Source organism: Passer montanus, unplaced genomic scaffold (genome assembly GCF_014805655.1).
Source record: "Passer montanus isolate IOZ18808 unplaced genomic scaffold, ASM1480565v1 scaffold100, whole genome shotgun sequence".
In the NCBI taxonomy this organism is placed as follows: Eukaryota; Metazoa; Chordata; class Aves; order Passeriformes; family Passeridae; genus Passer; species Passer montanus.
The window spans coordinates 1,033,558-1,058,505 of record NW_024356506.1 but is presented as its reverse complement, the minus strand read 5'-3'; the positions used below and the strand labels follow the sequence as shown (position 1 = coordinate 1,058,505).

Below are 24,948 nucleotides of genomic sequence, written 5' to 3'. Positions count from 1 at the left end.
TAGCAATCTCTTAAAATCCATTCCAGAAAGCATCCTCTGTTTGTAGCTCTTTCATATAGGGTTTGTAAGCTGATGAATAGGAAGCACTTTTTTTTAGGATTCTTGTAAAATATCAAAATTACTGGGCATTATCATTTTGAGCCTTGTTATTTGTAGTGAACCGACATCCCGAATCCACTTTTAAGCAGAGTATGGAGGGATTTTGTGTCAAATGCAAATCTGGAACAAAAAAAGACAGTTCCTATCTCAGAGAACACATGGTCTTGCTTTTATTCACAGCCTCTGATAACGTCGGGTGATGCCAGTGGATGAATCGAGAGCAGTCCGATAAAATTGTGATAAAAGCCACTCTGTGCATGAGAACTGTGGCTTGAAAGATGCTGGTGGTTGAAAAAAGAGCAAAAAGAGAAAGGTTCATTGACCGTAAAGCCAAGTCCACATTTCCCCATATAACTCAAAGCAAAGAAATTCTTGATTATAAATCTCCCCCTCCCCCAAATGCCTGAAACCATGTTTTTTTTTTTCATCCATAGTCACTTTTAAAATCTATTTGCTCTCCCTTCTCCTCAGGAGCCACTGGAGTTTCTTCCCATCACTTTCTTCTCGAGTACATTGATTCACAGTTTCCAGCTCCCAGATGGGGGGAAAACTGGCTGAGTGAAACAGAGCGGCACCAATTTGCACCAGTGAAAGATTTGGCCTTGCTCAGTTAAAACAAAGACGAGCTTGTCAGCTTTCCAGTCCATCTCCCTGGCACTCTGGGATTGTTCTTCATAATGCATTTGCCAGTTCTTTCCCCAGTTTAATTTTAAATGGCTTAAGCTGCCTGCATTTCCCTTGTGAGATTTCCCCACCAAGTAGTAGAGCTCACCATTATGAAATTCTTTGTAATCTAGGGGAGTTTTCTTTCTTTTTTTTTTTTTCTTTTTTTTTTTTCTCCTCTCTGCTGGTTATGTGCTCTTGGACAACTGTGCCCTCATATTTGCAGTCCTTTCCCAGCCCCTGGCAGCCATGGTTTCACCCAGCTCTCACGGCTTAACTCTTTCACTCAGCCCTGTTTTTCTGGCAGGGACACCATCCAAATTACCTTCCTCAGATTTCATTTCCATGGCTGGGCTGCCAGGGACGTGGTGCTTTGCAAACCTTTTGAGCTGAGATTAGTGCACTGTTTACCAACTGCTCCATCCCCCCAGCCGTGTAAGGATCATGGCAATAGTTTGGATGATTTGGAAATTAAATATATGCTGCTGAAGCCAAGAAAGCACCAGGATGGGTTGTGTGCTCAGGCTTCTAGTGGAAGGTGTCCTTGCCTGTTTTGGGGAGGTTGTAATTAAATTATCTTTGAGGTCCCTCCCCACTCAAACAATTCTATAATTTCACAATTCTTCTAAAGTGTTAACCATGACCTTGTCCTAAAGAACATGCTTAAGAGCAGATGATTTTCACATAGTACTTAAATTTAAGACTTTGATCTTTGCTAAGTCAAAGATTTTGGAGGAGCCTGCCCCTCTAAAACAGTGTTTCCGTGTCCTGATCTCCATGACTTTTCCTTCCAGAGCCCGGTTTGGAATTGTCTCCCCGCACCTTCCTCTCTGCTCCCCGCTGCTCTCCCTGCCTGCCGCTTCTCTCACGTGTCCTCCTTTCCTCCTCTCTGCAGGTGATCTGCACGCTGGTGGCGGCTTTCTTGCACTTCTTCTTCCTCTCCTCTTTCTGCTGGGTGCTGACCGAGGCCTGGCAGTCCTACATGGCCGTGACGGGCCGGTTACGGAACCGCATCATCCGCAAGCGCTTCTTGTGTCTCGGATGGGGTGAGGATCCGGGGGCTGTGGAGCAGAGAAGGACCAGGCTGTAGGAGGGGCTGGTGCTCCTCAGGATGCTTGGCAGAGAGTGCTTGGAACCCTTCCAGGGGTTTCAAGAAGGGCTGAAATGGTTAAAAATGGAGAGCCAGAAGTTGAACCTCCTGCCCGGCGCACTCGAAAATAGAGGAGTCGAGTTCAGGTTTCAGAGGGTGCTCCAGGAGTGGTTTCTCCTGGGCTTGGGTCTGTTTCTTGCTTTCTACTTTTCTGTCTCTGTCTCCCTCTGTGTTGGATGTGTTCTGCTGGTACATACCAGCCAAGGGAATCCTGGTCTGGATCAGCAGGACCAGGGCAGGGATTGTCCCTCTGTGCTGGGCACTGCTGAGGCCACAGCTCCAATTGTGGGGTCGGTTTTGGACTCCTCTCTACAAGAAAGTCATTGAAGTGCTGGAAAATGTCCAGAGATGGCAATGGAGCTGGGGAGGGGTCTGGAGCACCAGGAGTGGTTGAGGGAGCTGTGAGGGCTCAGCCTGGAGAAAAGGAGGATCAGGAGGACCTTCTCACTCTCCACCTGACAGGAGGGTGCAGCCGGCGTGGGCCAGGCTCTGCTCCTAAGTAATACAGCAAAAGGAAACAGCTCCAGTTGCACCAGGGAAGGTTTACATGGGATATTAGGGAAAATTTTATCACTGAAAGGATGGCCAAGCATTGGAACAGGCTGCCCAGGGAAGTGGTGGAATCAGCATCCCTGGAAGCGCTCAAAAACCCATGAAGCAGTGACATTTAGGGTCATGGTTTAGTAGTGGACCTGGTTGGACTCAATGATCCTGGAGGTCTTTTTAACCTCAATGATTTTATGGTTCTAAGATTCTGCAGAGCAACCTGGAGTGAAGCAAACTCTGAAATCCTGTCTCCATGGCAGCAGTGCCTTTCGGAGACAAATAAACTGCGAGACTGCTGCAGATGCTTGTAACTAATTTTTCTCCCACTGCCTTTGCCGTATGTTTAATTTATTAGCCTTAAATGATGCATTCTGTAGTAGAAAACAAATACAAACCCATAAACCTGGGCTTTCAAAACGATAACAAGGGTGTTTTTGAAAGGAGCAGCGGCACAAAAAGTTGCTGAGAAGTGAGGAGGCAAAGGAAAGAAAGGAGTGTGGCTGGGCTCTATTAATGTCTCATTCTACTACTGAAGTCTCACAATTCACCCCAGGCAAGAGATTTCTGGTGCTTACCAAGCACCCTGATGTGATTTCTTCTGGCACATCAAGAGCTGTCCTCGTTGCAGCGCCTTCATCCCTTTAAGTTTTCCCTCCTAAGCTTTTGCTTACAATAGAAAATAAATTGTGTTATTAAAATCCAGGGTTTGCCTGTTAGCGGGAGCAGAACCACGATACCTGCAGAGGACAGGCTGCAGGAGCCTGGGTGTGCTCATGCATATGTTTATACCTCCTTAGTGACTCCAGCAACATCAGGGATATCAAATGTAACAGACTAATAGCTTTCCTAGGTAATAAAAAGGGATTTTTTCCCCCCTGTTTTGTGAAAGCTGGGACAGATGGGCGTGTTAGCCAAGGGAATTTTGGATGAGCAACATTCACATTTGTAGTCTGTACAGATTAAAAAAAAAAAAATCCCCCTACATGTGTAGATGCATAATTTGCACTGCTAGTAAAATGTAGTCAGCTCTGAGCTAGGATGCACTGCTGATAAATGATGCATAATAACCATTTGGAGTAGGTTAGGACAAGAAATGAAGAACACTCTTGCCTATTAAGGCGGCAAGGGAATTTTGGATATTTAGCATCCTGCTAGACTTCAGCTGTAGAGCTGGGATTAATGGCACTTGTAAGAGGAAAGAAGCCGAAAATATGTTTTAAAGAGCATAATCTGAAATAATTAGCACAATTCACTTTGTCATGGGCTGGTTCTCCCCCCTTTCCCCTCTTTGCACATTTGCATTTCTCTAAGCCGTCGTTCGAGACGTCTTTGCCAAGTTCTCAGCTGTAGCTCATTGAAGCTGCAGAGAATTTCAGCAGCAGGGAGGATTATTTTATATTTCTTTGGTCTCCTCTTGGATGTGCAACTTTGCAATTCAATTTTTAAATTATTATTAGTAACAATTATTATTAACGATTCTTGTCCGTGCTTGGACAATGCTCCCAAGTTCGTGATGTGACTCTTCGGGTGATCCTGTGCAGGGTCAGGAGCTGGACTTGATGATCCTTGTGGAGCCTTCCAATTCAGGATATTCTCCGGTTTAGAATAGACAGATAAATTGTTCCCTGGGAACAGCTCAGTCATCATATTTAGCCCCAATAAAGAAGAAATATTTCTTGTCAGGATTTTTATGACCCTGTTATAGTTTCCACAGCTGGATTTTTAATGCTGCCATAGCTCAGCCTCTGAGTGGGTCTTCAGCTGTTTATAACAAGAATGGCTCTTGGGAATTATTAGGAAACATCTTCTCTAGTGGAACATGATTAACACACGGCCTGATTCTCCTGTGACCTGGAAGTACAAAATTCTTTGAAAGAGGTTTTGAATGGGTTTATTTGGGATTGTGGGTGTTAAATTCCCTTTGTGCAGAAAGCCCCCAAAGCCTTGCTGGTACTGCCTCTACCACACCAGGTATATGGAACAGGCCAGTTAGGAATAAATATCTTGATAATAATAAAAAAAAAATTAAAATCTGATTTTTTGGTGGGGATTTTTTCAATCTAACCCCATCTAACTTTGCTTAGACTGCTGACAGCTCTCCTAGGGCTGCACCTCTCATTATGATTCTCTTTGGCTGGACTACCATGACATAGCTGCCACCTGTAGTAGCTGCTCCTTGTGCAGACCCATTCCCAGCCCAAACTGAGGCTTTTACCCAGCCTTGGAATGAGCCAGTCCCTGGAGCTGCCAAGTTCACAGCCCCACTCTGGATTTCTGCATAATTACCACGTCGGAGAGAAGCGCTTTGCGAAGAACAAGTTGCTATTTTTGGCGGAGTCTTTGCCAAATTTCCTCTTTCCCAGGGTCTCTTGCACCAAGCTGTATTCCTGAAAATGTCCCTTCCCCGTGTGGTTTCTTCCCATGGGATGCTGTATGGATGGCACCCTAGGGAATGCAGCAGCCAGGATTTATCCAGATGAGGTGTGAAGGAGGCTGAGCGAGAGTCAGTGAGGGAAAATATGAGGAAAAGAGGAGTGGAATGGAAAGGAAAGAAAAGAAAGGAAAAAAGGAAAGAAAAGGAAGGGAAGGGAAGGGAAGGGAAGGGAAGGGAAGGGAAGGAAAGGAAAGGAAAGGAAACAGGAAAAAGGAAAGGAAGAAATAAAAGGAAAAAGGAAAGGAAAGGAAAGGAAAGGAAAGGAAAGGAAAGGAAAGGAAAGGAAAGGAAAGGAAAGGAAAGGAAAGGAAAGGAAAGGAAAGGAGAAAAAGGAAAAAGGAAAGGAAAAAATAAAAGGAAACAGGAAAGGAAAAATGAAAAAGGGAAACAGAAGTGAATATTAAAATAGACACCTTTTAAACCCACTGCATGTTGGGTTTGGACTGATGAAATGTGACCTGTGCTTGGAAATCTCACATGGGAAGAGAAGCACTTCCCTGCAGGATATCCTCAAATGCTCCATATTCCAGCCAGCTTGGCCCTGTGGCTCCCAGCTGCTGCAGAGCCTCCCTGTTAATCAGCCTTGGGATGATTGGTGTTCCTGAGGGACCCCTTTCCCAGAGAAACGTTGTCTGGAAGCTGTGCCTGCACATTCCTGGGATCTCCTGCAGTCACCTGCCGTGCCCTCTGCAGCTCACGAATTAGGGCCTTGTCAGGGGGCGCTAATCCCAGCTGGCCACTGATCCTGCTGATTCCTAATGGGATTTTCCCATCTTTAGTGTTGAGACAGCTTAATTCCTCCTGCCACAAAGAGCAGGGCTATAAAAAGCCACATGGAGACCTCCAGAGCTGAAAAACCTGATGGTGGGAGGTGATCTCCAGACATTTCTTTAGGCAAAGGGGAGAGCTGAACTTTGAACCTTCACAGATCCTGGAAGAGACCTGAACTCTTTTTCATTGTTGTTCAGAAGAATCTGTTCCATTACAGATCTTGGGGGACCTGTTTGGGTAGGGAAACTCAGTTTTAGTTTCCTTTTCTGTCTCATTTGGGGCAGGTTTGAACCTGGGTTGCTCATCCTACACTGAGTACAAACAAAGCTCTTAATCTTTGGGTTCTTAGGGTTGGGTTGTGGCTGAATATTCCAACTTCAGAGACACCATGAAGAATCTAAGAATAAAATTAATCAATTTCATGTGTCTGAATCTACTGAAAGACCCCCCACAACTGTTGAGACCACAGCAGGGCAGGGGCTGATTGCAGCTCATGGTATTTATTTAAATAACAGAGGTAATTAAAGTTCTTGCTTTTAGTTCTGACGGTCCTGAGCTCAGTCTCTGCCCCAGAGCCAGGCTGAAATGGATGGTTCTGGAAAAAATGGGGAATATTGAGTGGGAGAAGGGCTGCACATGTGATGAAATGACCATTTTCTTCCCGTTTCATTTCCACAGGGCTCCCTGCCTTGGTGGTTGCCATTTCTGTGGGATTTACTAAAGCCAAGGGATACGGCACCGTGAACTAGTGAGTAAAGGATTCCTTTTCTCCCCTTGTTTTATCCTCCATCCTTTTTGTCGAAACCCAGTCACTTCAGGAGGCAGGCTGGGAGCTAAATTTCCATGTGCAGGACAATTCCTGCATCCCTGCTTCCTCCATGCATCATTTGACCAAGCTTCATTGTGTCTTCCTGCAAAAACAAGTTCACAGCAACTAATTAGGTTTAACTGTTGTATTTGTGACATCACTTTGATCTAAATACCTTTTACTTAGAGCTTTTTAATGTATTTTTTAAGGGCATGAATGTGGAATATTTAAAGTTTAGGATGTTTAAAAATTAAAACCAGCTTCTTTTTTTTTTTTTAAATCTGTTTTTGTGCTTGATTGGTTCCATATTTTCAAAATCGCTCAGCTCAGTTTTAGGCAGCAGAATGAGCCTGACTTGTGCAAACCAAAGTTCTGACAGCAGCCTGTGTTTGCCTATTTTGCAAATTCCACAGATTTTGTCTTTAGGAACCTTTTATGTGCTCATAATGGGGGAAGGAAAACAGAAAAGAAATAATTGAAGAGGCAAAAAATGCATCACTCAGGGATGAGCAAACGACTTTAAATGAAAAGGGAAAAAAGCGAAAATATTTTTTCCCTCTGTTGTGAAAAACCTTAGAAATTCCACGCACAGTGACAGTTCAAGGGTAATATTTTATGTAGCAATAAGTCAGGCTCTTCCCTACTGCATCCCATCATTTTCCAGAGCCTTCCTGGGCAGGGGTTTGCAGCCCACACGGGTGGTGTTTGGGAGTGGAGCTGTTGATGTGGCCGGCAGCAGATGCGGCTCCGCTCGTCCCACTGAGGAAATGTCATGTGGAACCTCCTGCTCTCCCTCAATTCCCACCACATCCTGCACACCCACGGCCAAATGGTCCAGGGTTTGCATTTTAATTGCAGGGGAGAATTAAAGCAGCACGGCATCGTTTTCTGTTTGCTTTGCAACTCAAATTCTTGTAAGACAGAGGGCTCAGGATTGTGGATTTCTCAAGAGAAAATCCATAGACAGAATTCCTGAAGTCTGTGCTGGCATCAGGATGCATTGGCTGTCCCACCTTCAGTGTGTCCTGGTGGAGAGGGACCCTGTGGTTGTTGTCTGACTCAGGAGAGGACAAAACACAGCCTGGTTTGCAGAAGCATCACCAAGATCCCAAATTAATTCCCTTTGGATTTTCCGTGGGTCAGATGCTTCTGGCACTTTGCTCCAGGCACATCCATGAGAATAATTAAAATATAATAATTCAAAATTAACAAGGCTCAGGGAGGTCCTGGATAATCCTGCTTTTCTTTTTTTGTTTATGGACTGGTGGGAATTGGTTCAACAAGCTTTGTGTCTCTGTCAAAAATGTTTAAGAGTTTTTTGGTTGAACACACAAAAGTGCCTGGGCAGGGAAGGGAGGAATGTGCAGGAAAGCACTCCCTGATTTCTGTCCTGGACCACTGTGCCAGCATCTCCCACCCCACAACTTCAGCCAGGAGGGTGTCAACCTGTGACAAAACCTGCTGAGCTCCTGCTTTGCTCCCCAGTTGGCAGAGGGTGAGCTGGCCAAGAGGCTGGGCTGACTCTGCAGCGTTCCCAGGGGTTGCTTGGTCACTCCAGCTCTCCTCCTTTGGCTGCCAATGCTCTGGCTCTTTCAGCCCTAAAGAGTCTGTCACTCCTTGCATCCAAGGGCTGGATATCCCGCCAGGGGATGGAAGGGGATCCTGTGCTCCCAGCTCTGCTGTCAGCATGTTTGTCACCAGAATTGTGGTGGTGGGGCCTTCACACCCCAGCAAGTCCACTTTGATGGGTTTGGTTTCAGTGATCCTTGTGGGTCCTTTTCTGGGATATTCCAGAGTATTTTTGGGATATTCTGGTTCTCTGGTCCCTCCTTTCGCCTCCTTTCCACATTTTCCAATGTGGGGTGAAGATGATGAGTCCCACCGAAGTCATGACAAGGACAACAGTTCCTCTCAAGCTCAAAGATCCCATCTGACATCCCCAATGCTGCCATACTGTTGCAATTCCACACTTTGGTACCTTCCAGTATCTAAAAGACATACAAGGAGGCTGGAGAGGGACTTTTTCCAAGGGCTTTTAGTGACAGGACAAGGGAAAATGGCTTTGAGCTGAAGTAGGATAGATTTAGATTGGGTATTGGGAAGAAGTTCTTCCCTGTGGGTGTGCTGAGGCCCTGGCACAGATTGCCTGGAGAAGCTGTGGCTGCCCCATCCCTGGAAGTGTCCAAGGCCAGCTTGGAGAGGGCTTGGACAGCCTGGGATAGTGAAAGATATCCCTGCTCATGACAGGGGAAATGGACAAGGCGATCTTTGAGGTCTCTTCCAACCCATTCCATGGTTCTCTGAATTCGTGCTGGAATTGACTTTCCCAAGAGCAAGAGTTAAACAGAGCTCACTTGCTCACTGAGTGGTGGGTTCACAAGCCCTGATGCTGAATAAAACGGAGCATTAGCTTGGAGAGGGCTTGGACAGCCTGGGATAGTGAAAGATATCCCTGCCCATGGCAAGGACGATCTTTGAGGACTCTTCCAACCCAACCCATTCCGTGGTTCTCTGAATTCATGCTGGAATTGGCTTTCCCAAGAGCCAGAGTTAAACAGAGCTCACTTGCACTGAATGGTGGGTTCACAAATCCTGATGCTGAATGGAGCATCTCTGTAATGAGAGTTACATTTACACTTTTGTGCATTTAAAAACATGGAACAAATATTGCTGTGGGCCCAGCTGGACAGGGCTCCCTGACAGACTGGAGTGCATTCACACTTAGCCCTCTTTTCCTGCTCAAAAAGGCTTAAAAGCTCTGTTGCATTGCTGTGTGGAGAGGCCCTTGGTTTTAGCTCTCCCCCAGAGCAAAGTCAGCACTGCACAGCAGCAATCTCAGAGCTGAACTCCAAAACTTGAGGTTTAGCTTGGATGTTGGGAAGAAATTCTTCCCTGTGAGGGTGGGGAGGCCCTCAGGTGGGGGAGCTGTGGCTGCCCCATCCCTGGAAGTGTCCAAGGCCAGGTTGGACAGGTTTTGGAGCATCCCTGGGATAGTGGGAGGTATCCCTGCCCATGGCAGGGGGTTGGAACCAGGTGATCTTGAAGGTCCTTTCAGCCCAGTTTTGTCTCTGGAGGGCAGTCAGGGGGCATTTCAGGTGGGCACTGCAGACTTTCAAGGCCCAATATTTCCAGCTTATAGAGAGAAAGAAAAACTTTAATCACAGCACATTCCTCCCTAGGAAGGAGGGGACAAGAGCTGACAAGATAAATCACAAGGAACTTTAAAAAAAATAATTTAAAAACTCACATAAACCACACAGGGCCTTTTAAAGCATCTTCCAGCCCTACAATTTCTGGTCCCAAGAGCAGTGCATGAGCTCCTGTGGTGGAGGTAGACATGAAGTCAAAGCAGGGCTCTGATATTTAGGTGAACATAGAATTTAACACTCAAGAGCAGGTTTTTTTTTCTCATCCCACTCACTCAAAGGTAAAAAAACCTTTGACATCCAACTGCAGGACATGGTCACGAGGGCATTTTGGGGACAGCTGCAAGTGTTGAAGGCCTTGCAGAATTAATGTTGTTGTTAAAGACTTTCAGGGCAGAGGTGGTGGAAGGGGCAGGGTGTGAAATGTGTGATGAGTCTTGAGACTGGATCTGCCAGCCCAGCTGGATCTTCAGGATGTGCCAAAGGTGGCCCAGCCACACTGGAACAAATTCCCATCAGGAGTCCTCAGCAGGATTTCACCCAGTTTGGTCCTGTTTTTTTATTGTACAGAGGATAGCTTTTCTCTATGAAAACACAGCTGAGCAACAGCACAGGGCTCTGTCCCAGCAAGAAATGTCCCATGAAAGGCTTGGCCATGTCTCCAAACTCTAATGCAGAGAGATGAGAGCCTGTGGTAAGTTTAGGGAGCTTGTAGTATGTTTAATATTTACCATTTAGCTGGACAGACTGCACTGAGTCATGAGTTGAGGAGGGAGAGAGAGGTTCAGATTAAAAATTGAATATGTGCTGCAGGATTTGGAGTGTGTCTGTTGTTCTGTGAGTGGTGACTCCCAGCAGCCATTCACTCAGCCTTTATTACTCAGGACTCTCCAACAAGGGGATTTTTCCTTTTTTTCCTTTCTCTTGTCTGAACTGCATTTGAAAGGACATTCTGCTGTTGTTTGGAGCGTGCTGGGGCAGGGTAGAGGCTGCACTTCCAGTCTCAAAGAAAGTCTGAGGGGTACCATAGGTCTAAAGGACCTGCCACTGATCACCTCCTTAGATTAGGCTGAGTGCCTGAATAATAACTCTGCTTTTAGCTGGTGCTCCAGGGACTGCCTCTGGACCTCTAAAGCTTCACAAACAATCTCCTAAAGCTTGAAGTGAATAATTGAGGTTGTGCCACTGGTGCTGGGAGCTCACATCCTTCCCCACAAGAGAGCTCATCAGAAGTTTTCTGAGAGCACAGCCTGCACACAGCAAATTTCTCGGGGTCCTGGAGTGTCACTGCAGCAGGGCTTTTGTGACCCACAGGTATCTCAGCAGCTCCTGGGTTAATCTCTGGATAAACACTGGTGGGCCAGCCCTGGTTCCCGACTGTAATCTCAGTTTTACAAAGTGTTCTGCTGGTGCTGGCTCATCTTACACAGGATTGAGGTGAGAGCAGTGGCTGGCAGGGCTGGACAGTGTGAAAAAGGGCTCAGTGGAAGCCAGCCCTTCCCAGGCCCAGGACAAGAGCCACTACCTCCCATCTGTGCCGTGGCAGAGTCACAAAAAAAGATCAGATAGTTTGGAAAAAAGGGTTATTTTTTTTGTACTGAACACAAGAGCTGCTGTCAGTCAAGGAAACACTGCTCAGGAATTGTTAAACCATTCACTTCCTCCCTTCCAGTGATAATTTTATTTTAAAAATCACTGAAGAGATCAGCTGGAAATTACAAGGGAACCTCTTAGCAAAATGCAAATATTTCTGTGCCTTGTAGGCACGAGGCTAAAAGCATCTCCACTAGGCTGGGGTTTGCTGTCAGTTCTGAATCTTGGATACCCCTTCACCCTTTCCTTTTCCGTGCTGGCAGCCAGCACCTCTGACAGCCTCAGAAATGCTCTGAAGAAGTGCTGTGGCAGGGAGGTCAGGCAGTCAGGAGGGATCAGGGCTGGTGCTTGCTGATGTGTGAGCTCACCTCCACAATTCCTGATGCTCCCAGGGGAGCAGGGGCTGCCAGGGACCCTGCAGGAATGAGAACCCTCTTTGCACCAAGTCCTCATCACCAATTGCAGTGCAGGGCTGTCAGATTTCTTCATCTGAGCCACCAGTTGGAAGAGAAACTGAGAAAAACCATCTCAAAATTCAGGATAGAGCGTTGGATGAAAAGGTTTGGACAAAGACTGGGATTTGGGAGCCCTCCTCTTGCATTTAGGGAGACCTCCAGTCATTACAGAGCTCCAGAGCTTAATTTTTACTCCCTCCCTCCTCAGCTGATTATTCATTTTATTATTACAGTTGCTCAGACATCTTGTGACAGAGCAACTTGCTATCAGGAAGAAATCAGAACTGATTAAATTAGCACATTACAGGTTTAATTTAGACATAAACAAGATTCAGACCTTGGAAAAAAGCAGAATATCCTACTTTTAATTCTCAGTTTGAAATACTTCCATTTTTTGGACTGCCTTTTCAAAAATGTTCCTTGTTTTGGGGTGAAAAAAAATTAACATTTATTTGCAACTGAGATTTAATTAAAAAAAGAAAATTAGGCTGATCAGCAAAGCTGAAATGTTTCCAGGAAGATTTTTATTTTTTTTTCCCTGGGAGCATCAGTTCACTCCTGATGCAGGATGAAAGCATCTTGCTGAGGGCAGGGCAAGTGAATTACTGCAGGCTGAGCTGAGTTAAGAGCTTGGAGAAAGTTCCCTCTCCATTGTGGTTTCGTGCTCTTCTCCTGTGGTGAGTGCACGCTCGTTTCCTGCTGAAACAGGATTACTCCATCCCACATTTTCTCCAGGGTTCTGCCCTGTTAGAGCGTGCAAACTTTCCCAGGGGCTGCTGACACACTGTAAATTCCCATCCTCTCCTGCCCTGCAGCACTTAATTTGTGTGTCCATGCCCTGAATTGCTGGATTCCCCACAAAAAAAAAAAAAAAAAGGGAATTTCAGCTCCAGTGCTGCTGTGGATGTTCATGGCTGTCACAGAGCCTGAGGGTTTTTTTTTTGTCCAAGCACCTGCTCAAGCAGGGTCACCTGGAGGTGACCCAGGTGGTTTTTGAATGTCTCCAAGGATGGAGATTTCACAAGGGAAAGGGGGAAAAGTGTTTTCTTCCTGACTTTACAGTCAAACATTGAAAACAAAAACTCAGAAGATGACTTGGGTTGGAAGGGACCTTCAAAGTCATCTCATTCCAACCCTCTGCCCTGGCAGGGACTCCTTCCACTATCCCGGGTTGCTCCCAGCCCCATCCAGCCTGGCCTTGGACACTTCCAGGTCTTCAACCAAGAACTGTCCAATGAGAGCTCCCTCAGTTTGAGAAGGCACCAGGCTGTTCAGGAGCCCAAATTCCACATCTGCTCAGTGCAGAAGGGAGATGTCCTTCTCAGGTTATGTGGTGTGAGGGGGAAGGAATGAGCTGGTTTCCAGAAGGGGCACCACACACCTCACATTCAGCTCATTCCATAAGAAATTCCACTCAGGGAATGCTGTGAATTCCCACCTTGCTGCTGTGTTGTTAAATCTCCCCATGGAGGCAGTCTCAAAGGGAGGGAAGAAATGTCCTGCACCCCTGGAACACACAGGGATCAGCAAATGAGCAGAGGAAGATTTCCACTTTTTCCACTCTTTCTCCCATGTAAGTAGGACAAGAACATCATCCTGCCAGCCAAATGCTGCAGCTGCTTCCAGGACCTGGTCTGAAACAGAGCACTCTCCTTAATTTTGCATGAATTTCCCTGTCAGATGTCACCCCGAGGGCAGCTCCCCAGGCAGAGGAGCCTTTATGCAAGTTCAGGAGAGATGGGAAGCAAAACTTGTTTGATTTAAAGTCTGAGAATTTCTGTGTTTTTTTTTTTAATTTTTTGCTGTGGGGTGTCACCTCCCAGTCTGAACTCTGGCAGGCAAAGGGAAGAAGCCAGCATGTGCCTGTTGGGGACATTTGCCACTGGGTCACTTTCTCTTCTCTCTTCATTTTCCAGCTGCTGGCTGTCATTAGAGGGAGGACTCCTCTATGCCTTCGTGGGACCGGCGGCTGCTGTCGTTTTGGTATTTAAGCTTGTCTGAAAGATTTCTTTTTTTTCTCCTCTATAACTTATAGCGATTTCCTTGTTCTCTCAACCCAAGAATGCCCCTCTTTATTTCCACTTGTGTTTCAAAGAGCTTCCTCCTTCAGGAATAACAAGCAAAGCCAACACTTTGGGATGGGGTTGGTTCTGAAATGTAGTGTGCCTCAGCTCTCAGCCTTCCCCCTCTGTCCTCACTGGAGCCCCCTAACATCTGATTGATGCTTTACCTTGGTTTTGCTGTGTCTGGATGAAAGGGCAGGATGATGGTGGAAAACTCTGACATTTTCCTTCAGAAAAATGCTGTTCCTGGTGCTTTTCAGACCAGATTTTTTTCCTGGTCCATCCCAGGCCAGTGCATGTGAGCAGATTTCCTTGTTTGCAGGTGAAATTGAAATCTGCAAATCAAAGCTGAGCCTAAAAATGTCACGTTTGCTTTGAATTCAAAGAGATGGCAGGGTTAAAGTGGGCATTCCTAAACTCCAGCTCCTGCATGGGGAGTCCATTCTTCTGCCCCATCACCCCTGGCTTGAGCACAGCCCCAACATCAACATTGCCCAGTTATAATTTGAATTTAAGGTGTCATTCGAGGTGACATTCCTTCCCTGCTGCTGAGGCCTCGCTGCCCATGAGAAGCCTCTGGGCTGAAAGAATCTGAGAACTGCTGCTCCTCCAGGAAATCCCTCCTGCAACAATTTCTGATGGGTTTAAAGCCACGTTTGAGCCCCCACATCTTTCTGCAGTTTCTCTCCAGCCCACTGTTTTATCCAGTGCAGGAGCTTTATGCCCTCTGAGGCTCCGGAGAGCCCCACAGGAACAGGGTTGTTGACACTCACAATTCCTTTTTCAGTTCAGGCTTTTGTTTCGTGCAGTGCCTGGGGGATGAAATGCCCCGCAGCAGGAGCTTACAGGAGAATAACTCCACAAAAAAGCTCCTGCTGCCTCTATTCTCAGCGCTGTCACTGCACATCAAACCACCTTGGTGCCATCATTTCATCGCAGTGACAAAGAGGAAAGCCAACAGTGGCCCCTCCTCTGCAAGAAATCAAAACTGGTCGGAGCTGAGGTCTTTCATGTGGGGTTGTGACACAGTGATTCGGAGGGAGGAAGCTTTGGTAGTGCCCAGAGTCACTCTGCTGCCTCAAACCACCTCACTTTTGTTGTGCCAGCAACAAGGGACGTGATCTTTCTCTTTTTCATCTTTTAAAGTCTGAGGAGAACGCAGGAGCCTGCTTCCATTTGGCAGCTCAGATTTCCCTCGCCATCAAGCAGTGGAAATGGGATGTCCTCACAGAGGGGTCAGCACATGCAAATGGTGGCTCCTGCAGCTGGTATTTGGCAGTGGTGAATCATCTCTGGGGGTGTCTGGCCCTGATCAGCACCAAGGGAGAGGCCACACGCCTCATTTAGACTCCCTGACTCATTCCTGGCCAAAGTGACAAATGAATATTGCCCTGGCGGAGACACCAAAGAGCTTGGGGAAGAAGGAGAGGCATGGAAAGCCTTTTTATAAATGGGAACCTGCAAACAGATGAGCTCAAAAAGTTGATAGAACTCTGAAGGTGGTTGGCCTGCAGCTTCAGCAATGTTCATAACTCACAGTCAGGCCACTGACACTGCACAGCTGCAGCTTTGAAGGATAAAGGTTTGACCTTTATTCTTAAAAGTCCTGATCTACCTTAAACACAGAGCTGTTGGAAGCAGTTTTGCTCGTCCAGCTGAGGTGGAGCAGCCTCATGACAGTTGCGTGCAGGCTGGAGGCTCGTGGAACAAAGTGAGGACAGGGTCAGCAGTGGTCAGGTCGTGGTTACCTCCAGGAATTCCAGACTTGAGGCTTTGCTTCTGGAAGTTGTCTCAAAGATGAAGAAGTAAAGCTACTCTGCATGTTATTGGAAGAATGTCCATGTGGTATCCCTGACTTAGGAAAGAAGTGGAGCCAGGATCAGAGCAGGGTGTTGATCGTGGTGATCAGTGTACTGGATTGATTGATTGATTGATTGATTGATTAAAACCAGTGCAGAACTTCTCTTTGTTGTCTCCCCTGCTCTTTAGGAGTGAGGATGCACACTTTGGCCAGCCCTAGGAGAGATCCAGCCACACTTCAACCCCACCTTTCCTCCTGCCTGGCTGCCCCTTAAGGAAAAACTTTGGATCCTCCACAGTGAAGGATCAGTGATCCTTTCAAAGCACTCCCTCTCTTTCCAGGCTCATAACCAGGCTTTGATTTCCTGCTGATCCTTGGCTGTGTCACTGTGCCTGGCTTGCCAGTGTTGTTTCTCTGAATCAATACCATGGTGAGCTCTAGAAGTGGCCTCAGCTGTCTGCTGACCCAGCAGCTGATGCACACAAAAGGAACTGCAATTTCTGAGACTTTCCGTGGATTCCCAGCTGTGGGCTCCACATCACTGAGCTGGTGAAACCAGCAGAAAGATTGATCATTGTTTTGAGGGTGATTTAGGCAATTAGGCAGAGGCTTGGTCCCTTCCTTTGGGTCAGGTGACTCTTTGGATCTCTTAAAATCACAAACGCGTAAAGTCACATTAATTTATCTCTGAATTTGGCCTTAAAACATTTCCCTGCAAGCCCCACATGCAAAACAGCATTGACCACACATTTCTACCACCAGCAGCTGTTCCACTGACAGAAAAACCAGGAGAATGTCTCATTTTTCCACCATCATGACCTCCTCCACACAGAGGTGGGGCTGGTGTGTCACTAACCTGCTGGGGATGGGGTTTGTAAAGCAGATGCAGCTGGCAGCAGTGGATGCAGTTGGAAAAGCACAGGGAGGAGTTTGGGGTCACTCTGCAGGATCTCAGCTCCTGTCCAGCCTGTGTTTCACTGTGGATTTTTGTTTCTGATGGACACAGATATCCCTGCTCTCACCCTGAGGAAAATGGACTGCATGGAATTGTATCACCCACTGATTTTTTTGGGAATTCTCTGTGCTGTACCATCTTCAGTATCTTCCAAGACATCCCACCAGAGCAGACAATGTTTCTACTTGCTCCAGTTTCCCTCCACCTCTTATTTTGAGAGCAGCAGTGGTGTTTCACCGGGAAAGATCTGTGGCACATTGTCTGCATTCTCTTAATGCTGCTTCTGACTCCAGAAGGTGCTTTGGGAAGCAGCCCATGCCAGCCCACTGCTCTTCTCTGTACTGGCCCCTCTCTATTTGTATTAGCCCAAAAAATTGTTGCTGTGCCTGGAGTTTGCCTTGCTGGACCTCAGGCAGTGTTGGGATTCGAGCAGCCCTGCAGCAATCTGGGAAATTCCCAGTCTCTCCTGCTTCATGGAGACCTGCCTGAGGGTTGGACTTGATGATCTTGGGGGGTCTTTTCCAATCTTAATGATTCTCCAACCTCCCTGATCTGCTGCCAGCTGCATTCTGCTGTCCTGCACTCACTGATGCACGGCCAGGGGAGGTGGGACAGTGGGGGACACAAGGGGTGGTGGCCTGCAGAGGTGTGACCTGGCTTTGGGAGAAACCCTTCTGTGTTACCGAGCTTGACCTGACCCTCTTGAGAACAAAACTTGTGTGTTGTTTCTCTTTTGACAGGTGAACATGGTTATTGGCATTCTGGTTTTTAACAAACTTGTATCCAAAGATGGAATAACAGATAAGAAACTGAAGGAACGGGCAGGGTATGCCTTATCAATACATCTAAGTAAAGAGTGAAAATAAAAACCAAAAATACCCAAGGTTGTGATCAATAACCAGGCAAGGGGTGAAAATAGAGATTGAGGATGCAGACAAAAAAAGAGCAAAACCAGATTTTTAAAAAATGAAAGAAAAAACCACACTTGGTTTAATGTCTTTGCACTGTCATTCAGTGCAGCAGGACACAAAAATCCAAGAAGCAGCCCTGTGTTGCTGTGGAGGAAGGATAGAAGTTCATCTCTTTGTTAAAATGGCTTCAGCCAAGGCTCATATATCCTCCCAGAAATAAGGGAGAGCAAAGTGGCTCTTGTCACTAACTCCTGGAGACAGCAGAGAGAGACTCAGCACTGCTGAGTTGTGGCACGAGCAGGGTGACAGAGGGATTGTGTCTGAGGGCTTGCAGGGGTCTCAGGGACAGCAGAGGTGTGTGCTGGAAGGGAATGGGTTCTGGAGGTCTGGCAGAGAACAGAGCAGCAGATGGATGCAGTAGGAGAGGTGAGTTAAGAACCTGTGCTGCGAGAAAAGATTCTGCTGCCACCTGAGGTTCTTTATCTTCTCCACAGCCTCCATTCCTGAATCCAGGGGATTTTTCTTACCTGGTTTCCTTTGGAGTGTAAATCCAAGAGTCGATTCCCCATTTCTCCCCACCCTAGTGTTTCCCAGGGCTTTGCCCAGGGCAGCAGCTCCCGGGCAGGGCTCTCTCTTGGCTTGCTCCCAAACTTTTGGCAGTGGCTATTTTGCCACTGCCAGCATCCCCAGCAGGATGAGAATCCCTCTCCTCTCCATTTCCAGGCAGAAACCTGCAGTCTGCTCAGATTTTATCCCTGAGCAAAGGACAGAAATGGCAGGCTGACACTCTGATTCTCCACAGATAACCAGGTCAGATGTGTGTTGCTTTCCCCTGCCTTTTTGGCTCCTTGCTGCAGTTAGAAAAGCTCTGTCCTTACCTGGTGTTGGGAAAAGCAGGGATCTCTGCTCCCAGTTGTCCACTGCAGGAATTCGATTTATCACTGTGGGTAACAGCTGTGTTCTGTAAGGAAGAAGTTGTTCACAAAGGAATGAGGAGAGCAAAAGCTGTTCTGGTTCCTCTGCATGGAGGCAGAGTTTGAAACCTTTGGAGGCTGATGGAGACAGCACAGGATGCATGGATATATCCTGTCTGTCCAAGTGGATGGAGAAGGAGTCTCCACTGAGTCTCAGAGGGCAGGGGTGGATAATATAGAAGAGGTTCAATATTCCTGACACCAGTTTTTAATTGAATGGTGGAGGGAGAACCCAGGGTAGAGGCAAATTCTCATCCAGCACCTCAAATCCTGTGTTCACTTTTGGGCCTCTCACTCCAGGAAAGACCTTGAGGGGCTGGAGCATGTCCAGAGAAGGGAACAGAGCTGGGGAAGGGTCTGGAGCACCAGGGGAGGCTCAGCCTGGAGAAGAGGAGGCTCAGGTGAGACCTCATCACAGCTCCCTGAAACAGGGAGTGGTGTGGTGAGGTGAGGGTCAGTGTCTACTCCCAGGTAACAAGTGACAGGAAAAGGAGAAATGGCCTCAGGCTGCACCAGGGGAAGTCCAGGTTGGATATTTGGAAAAATTTCATCCCTGAAAGGATGACCAGGCTTTGGAACAGCCTGCCTGGGGAAGTGGTGGAGTCACCATCCCTGGAAGTGCTCCAGAAACGAGTGGACCTGGAACTTTGTGATAGAGTTCAATAGCCATGGAGGGTTTTGATCAAAAGTTTGGACTCGATCCTGGAGGACTTTTCCAACCTCAACAATTTTGTGAGAAACACAGGGACCTGTTCAGGCTCATGGTTTATCAGCAGTGTTGACACAACCAAGCCTTGGGGTCCCTGAGCACAGCAAAGGGGAATTTTGGTGCCTGAGGAGTGCCATGGGCATAAAACAAGAGAAAATTTGGATAATCAGAGATACCAGCTGCTGCTGGGTTGAAAAATATGCGAGGAAGTGACCTTGGTGCATTGCTTCAAGCAGCTGCTAACAAGCAAGTGCTTCATTCTGGATGATGCCTTCTTGACAAAGAGAGAACTCAAAACAACACCCTGGCTGCAAGGCAGGGTCTGGAGCAGGGTAATTCCACTTGAAAGTCAGTGCTGTAATAAGTGGTTTATTGGATTAGCAAAGCAGCTGAGAGTTGCTGCCTCTCAGTCCCTCCCTCTCTAATCCAAACTGCACACACAGTGACCTTATTTAATACACAGCAGCTGGTTATTGATCACACTCAGAGTTGGGCTTTAAAAACAAAACCTGCGAGGCAACAAAACAAACAAACAAACAAACAAACAAAAAAAGAGTAATTTTTCTGATGTTCTTTGTTTTTTTTCTTTCTTTTCTCTTTTTCCCCCCCTTCTTTCGTGTCCGTGTGTGTGTGTGCAGCACTTTTAAGCCTTATCTGTGCTCAATGGTTTTGTTCTCCCTTCCCAAGTGCCCCTGCTGAGAGTGTGGGAGCACTTTTGAGAGCCCTGGTGCCCTTTTCCCTTTAGTTCTCTGCTTCTGGCCTGGGCTTGGGAACCGTGTTGGAAGGTAGATCTGAAGAAAATCAGAATGAGTAAACGGCCTTGGAGATGTTTGGACCTGAGGAGATGGTCTAAAGAAACGTTGTGTTTCCTTTAGCAGAGGCAAGAAGTATGGTTCAGTGTTGCAAAAACAACTTTTAAAAAGTGTGAAAAAAAAAATCCACCAAAAATAAGGGAATAAAGAGCTGTTGGATGTTAAGAGGAGCCCAGCACACACCCCACAGATTGGTTGTCACAAATTCATCCATGCCAACAGTTCTCATGAAATAGTACCCGACACACAGGAATTCTGCCCCGTACTTAGCAGTGGAAATAGCTGTGATTATTGTTGTCACATCTGTCAGAAAATGCAGATTTTGTAGTGGCAGTGGTTTTATAGGTGGATCACAAAACCAGGCTGTAGAGAAGGGGGTGTGAATACCTGGAGAGCTGGAGAAAAGCCAAAACCTGTCTGGGAATGGAGAAAACCATCCCAGAAAACAGTCTCTGTTGGTGGCCAACTCTACCACCAGTGTTTGAGCTCTCTTGAACGGATTACTACCAAAAAATGAATGTTTTAATGTCAGGAACCTTTAAAATGAATTTCAAATGCATTCAGCCAGTGTTTATTCCACAGTTGTGTGCTCACACAGGCAGGGAGGAGGATTGAAACCATCAGGGATATTCATCAAGGCTAATTTTAGATGAGTTTAATTTCTCTGGGCTTCCTCTGCCACTTCTGAGGAGAGACAGGAACCTTGTCCTCCCTTTGAGGACCTCTTCTTTTATCTCTATTGATCACAAAAACCACCCAAGAGGAGTTTGCCCCAAAACCTTGTGTGAAATAATCTGTGCAGGTGTCCTGATGGGGTGGAACAGGGCTGGGTTGTCAGAGCACACAGGGGAGAGAGTGATTAGGGATGTGATAACTCCACTGAGGCAGGAAGGGATTGGGGTTGCCCTTCCTCTGGGAATGGTTCCTGTTGGAAGCAGTGCTCCTGCTCTTTGGGCTGTGGATGGTGGAAAGCACTGCTCAATAAAAGGCAGCAAAGTCCAGGCTCCAGTGAGCACACCAGATGAGCCCAGGAGCTGTTTGTGGATGTTTAGGAAGCAGAAAAAGCTAAATTAAATGAAGGCATTATTCACTGTGATTATTTAATTAGCTTCCCTTTCATATGCACAGGCGCCAATCTAAACCTGCTACGGAAATTCAATATATTAACAACCTCATGCCCCCAGCCAGAAGGAATTAGGAGATAAATGTACCCACATCAGTGCCCACTGCTTGCAACTTTCTGTATAAACACACCCAACAGCAGCTACAGTTGTGTGTTTACAGTGGTCTCTTGGCCAGTTCTCTGTGATTCAATGTCATTCATGTTTTTTCTGGTACAGTTTCCCATCAAACTCCTCAAGTCAATCTACTTTTTTTCTTTTTGCTGCCTATCTCTGCCTTTCTCTGTCTCTCTGCTTATCTGTTCTTTGTGGCTTATAGATTTGGGGATAAGCTGTTGTATATATATTTTTTTAAGGGTCGTGCACCTAATGCCTCTCCAGACCCACTTTATCTTTGGTTCAGCCATTGTCCTCACAGGATTTACACCATCCTTCCTGGAAGATATTTATCTGTGGACACAGGAGCTAATTTCCTCTGTGTCTGAAAGCTTCTGTGGGATGCCTTAGTCATTATTCTGCATGGGAATGATGACTTAGGTCACTGTAATTAATGAAAAGAACAATCAATAGCCACTTGAAAGGGGGCCACTGGGCCCACTGCTGCTGCTGTGTTGGTGCTCATTAAGGATGTATTTTTGCAGTGAGACTGAACAGAGAGCCACCAAAGCTAAGAAATGCTCTGTGGAGTCCCCTGATCTCTCTCCCAGGCAGGGCAGGGACATAAAACCCCTCCTGGTTGGGGCAAACCTCTCTCAGCAGCATCCCCACCACACACCCCAGGGATGACAGACCCTGTGCTGTCCTCTGGCAGTGATTTCATGTCTTCTCTGATGCCAGGCACAGCAGGAAGGTCCTGGGGGATGTTTTGCAGACTCCTTCCCGTTTTCCAAGCCAGATCTGACGTGGGTGTGGATCTGTGCAGGCCAGGAAGAGCACACAACCAATACATTCTGGGAAGAAACGGGGCCAGTGCCAAGCTGATGTGGCTTCTGGGCTCCCAGAGAGGAGCTGAATTGGTGGGGTGGGGGGGTTCCCACACATCAGCCACTAAAAATCCCAAGGATGTGCTTTAGCAGATCCCCTCATACCAGCAGCCCTCAGTGGCCTGTTTCTGTGGTTGGTCCCATCCAAAAAAAAGAAAAAGTGGGAGCAGCAGGTGGGAATAATTCTCAGGGTTCATCCCAAAGTTGTTTTTGGCTCCAGAACAGGATGTGAGAGAAGGAATGTCTCAGAAACAGTCAGCCAGTCGGGTTCCTTTCAGGGCAGGTTAGGGGGCTAAGGAAACATCCAAGCTCAGGATTAATTTCTGGACATAAAAGAGTCCCATCCTGCATCAGTGAGGGAACCAAAAATCAAAAAGTGGCCTCTGAGCAGAAACCAAAGAGTGGCCTCTGTCCTGGTCTCACCAGCTCCCAGTCAGAGAAGATAAGTGACTTATCCCTTGCATTGCTTTAGGACGGAAGATAAGCAGGCACAGCCCCCACAGCCCTACTTCTTGCCTTCTACTGCACAACCCTGCCACCTTTTTTGTTTTGGAGCAAAAAGGCCAGGAGGGAAAAGAGCAATTTCTCAAAAAAACCCAAAAAAAACCAAACTAAAAGAAGGAGGTGGAGACTGGGAGAGCAGTACTGGTTTCTCTTCCGTGGGTGCCAGAGAGACACCCTGAATCTGGCATGACTTTCACCAACACAGTTCCACCCTCTCCAGCAGCACCAACAAATCTGAGTTGTCCATTTCCCCCTGTTCCCCGCATCTGGAGTGGTACAGATGAGAGAGTTTTAATTCCTGCCTGTCTTTCATTTCTCTTCCCAAACTGGGTATGGTTGGTTGGCTCCCTTTTCTCCTTCCTTTCTTTTTGGCTTCTCTTTCCCTTTCCTTTCAACGTTTGTGCTCATGAGCGAAGTGTTTTGTTTTGTTTCAGTCTTTTGGTTTTAATTGCAGTCAGATGGCAGTGCCCCTTTACGGCATGACGCTCAAATGTTCCAAGTGTGGAGTAGTTTCTTCTGCTGAAGTTTCGGCCACAGCCACCAGTAACGCCATGTTAGTTCCTCTAATTTCAACTTCTTTTCTTTCTTTCTTACTTTCCACTTCTTTTTTTGTTTTGTTTTGGTTTGGTTTTTTTTCTTTTCATTTTGATTTTCGCTTTTCAGTTCCTTTTTTTATTTCCCTCTTCCATTTCCCTGCACTCACCAGCCCGTGTTTGTTTTCTCTCCCCATTCCCTGCCCACATCCCTGACATCCCCCAGCTCTCCCCAACCTCATTCTGTGGGCCATGAGTAGAGCAGAGCTCCTGCAACACCCCTGGAGCTGATGGGCTGGATCCTGAAAGCACTTTTTTGACATGCCTAGATTTAAGATTTAAGCATGTGACCAGCCCATGGAAGACAAAGGGACTCTGCATTTGTTGCAAGCCATGTTTAATTTTTTTTTTAATTTGTTTTATGCTCCGTTCTTGGAGTTCCAGACTTAAAGCTGTGATTCCCAGTAATTCTGGTGGTAGATAGGGACTCCAAAATTCAGTTTTGTCAACCACTTGAGCACCTGCTTAAGTGTTTTCCTCCAGAGGCTGCAGAGCACTGAGTGTGGTTTAAGTGAATCACTTCTAAGTGGGTTTTTTCTCCTCTTATGAAATGCTGAAGTTAATACCTTGTAGGCCTGCAGGTCTGATTTGATAAGTGTTGACTGCCTCTTTTGGACCCCTGAAAGCACTTGGAATTAATTCTCAAAATCTTAAAGCGTTTCATAGCTCTGAGTTACAAAAGTCAAATGCTGTTAAATCTCTTCTTAGATGCTGCTAGAGTTAGCTTAAAAAAAAAAATAATTCCAGAGCTTTGTTCTGCTGGAGAAATTGCTATTTATGTGGTTGGCTTTTTTGACAAAGGTTAAGGTTGAAGGGAGAGTGATGAGGGAAGGTTTGTCTTTCTTCCTTCCCTTTTGGAAATTTTATTATCTGTATCACATCCAAGTGATGCTACACTTTGGTTTTGATGTCTAAATTAGTACATGCAAAACGTGTGAGGGAAACAGTCTCAGATCATTTGCAGTTTGAAAATTCCTACCTTTAATTAATCTAAACTAAAAAAGGCAGCCGATGGCCAGCTCTCAAAATGCAGAAAGATAAAAGAAAATCAACTCAAGAGCACCTGGAAGGTGTCCCTGTTCATGGCAGGGGGTTGGAATGAGATGTTCTTTAAGGCCTCTTCTAAACCGTTTTAGGATTCTGTGGTTTTCTCGGTGAAATGAAGAACTGAACAAAATTTGATGTATTTTTCACTGCTAAGGTCATTTACTCACCTTTTTCAGCAGTGCCCAGCTGAGATGGAATCAGTCCAGACATGTGTACCACAAGTCTGGAATGAGCAGCTCGCTGCTTTTTGGATTCCTGTAACTGCAGAGCAATGTTAAACCAGCAGTAGATTTACTATTAATAAATTAGACTCTTAAATAGGAGAGGCTTTCTGTTCATAGTAAATTAATTTTAAAAGTTAAACAGTCTCAAGTCCCTCTCCAATAGTGTCTGACATTGGTCTGCAATAAATCACAAATTCTGATTCATCTCCAAATCAGGAGAAAAAGGGATGTGAAAGCCAGATCTCCTATTCATTCTGCTTCTCTAATTTAAGTGGATTGACAGAAATTGGAGGGCTCTTGTAAGAGGCTTTTTTTACTGTTTTGTTTCCCAGCAGATTGGGTACCTCAGATGACAGTGTCCGGTATCAATTTAGTTGTTTGTCCTCAAGTGTCCCATGCTCTTATCCTTGCACAGGGAACACTGAGGAATACACAAATAAGCTCACTCATTTCCCCTTGTGATCCACTTCATCCTGCAGCTGAACTGTTCCTGGTTTTCCTCCTCCAAATTTCTTGTAAATGAGGTTGCCAAAAGGCAAAACTGTGATTATTCTTCATGCCACTGCCACCCTTCTGCTGGGCTCCC

The 24,948-nt window shown here is 46.4% G+C and overlaps 1 protein-coding gene across 16 annotated transcripts in view; it reads left to right on the top strand.

The window, feature by feature from the left end:
• The window catches only part of ADGRB1 (adhesion G protein-coupled receptor B1), a 285,104-nt gene that overhangs the window by 228,643 nt on the left and 31,513 nt on the right, over nt 1-24,948 (top strand). For 11 of the 16 annotated variants that reach the window (XM_039714220.1, XM_039714252.1, XM_039714243.1 and 8 more), the window contains 5 exons: nt 1,658-1,808; nt 6,342-6,411; nt 13,582-13,648; nt 17,225-17,310; nt 22,953-23,051. In XM_039714220.1, the coding sequence (XP_039570154.1) occupies nt 1,658-1,808; nt 6,342-6,411; nt 13,582-13,648; nt 17,225-17,310; nt 22,953-23,051 (473 nt within the window). The remainder of the gene's footprint in view (nt 1-1,657; nt 1,809-6,341; nt 6,412-13,581; nt 13,649-17,224; nt 17,311-22,952; nt 23,052-24,948) is intronic. The other 5 variants (XM_039714262.1, XM_039714297.1, XM_039714289.1 and 2 more) reach the window with 1 other exon arrangement.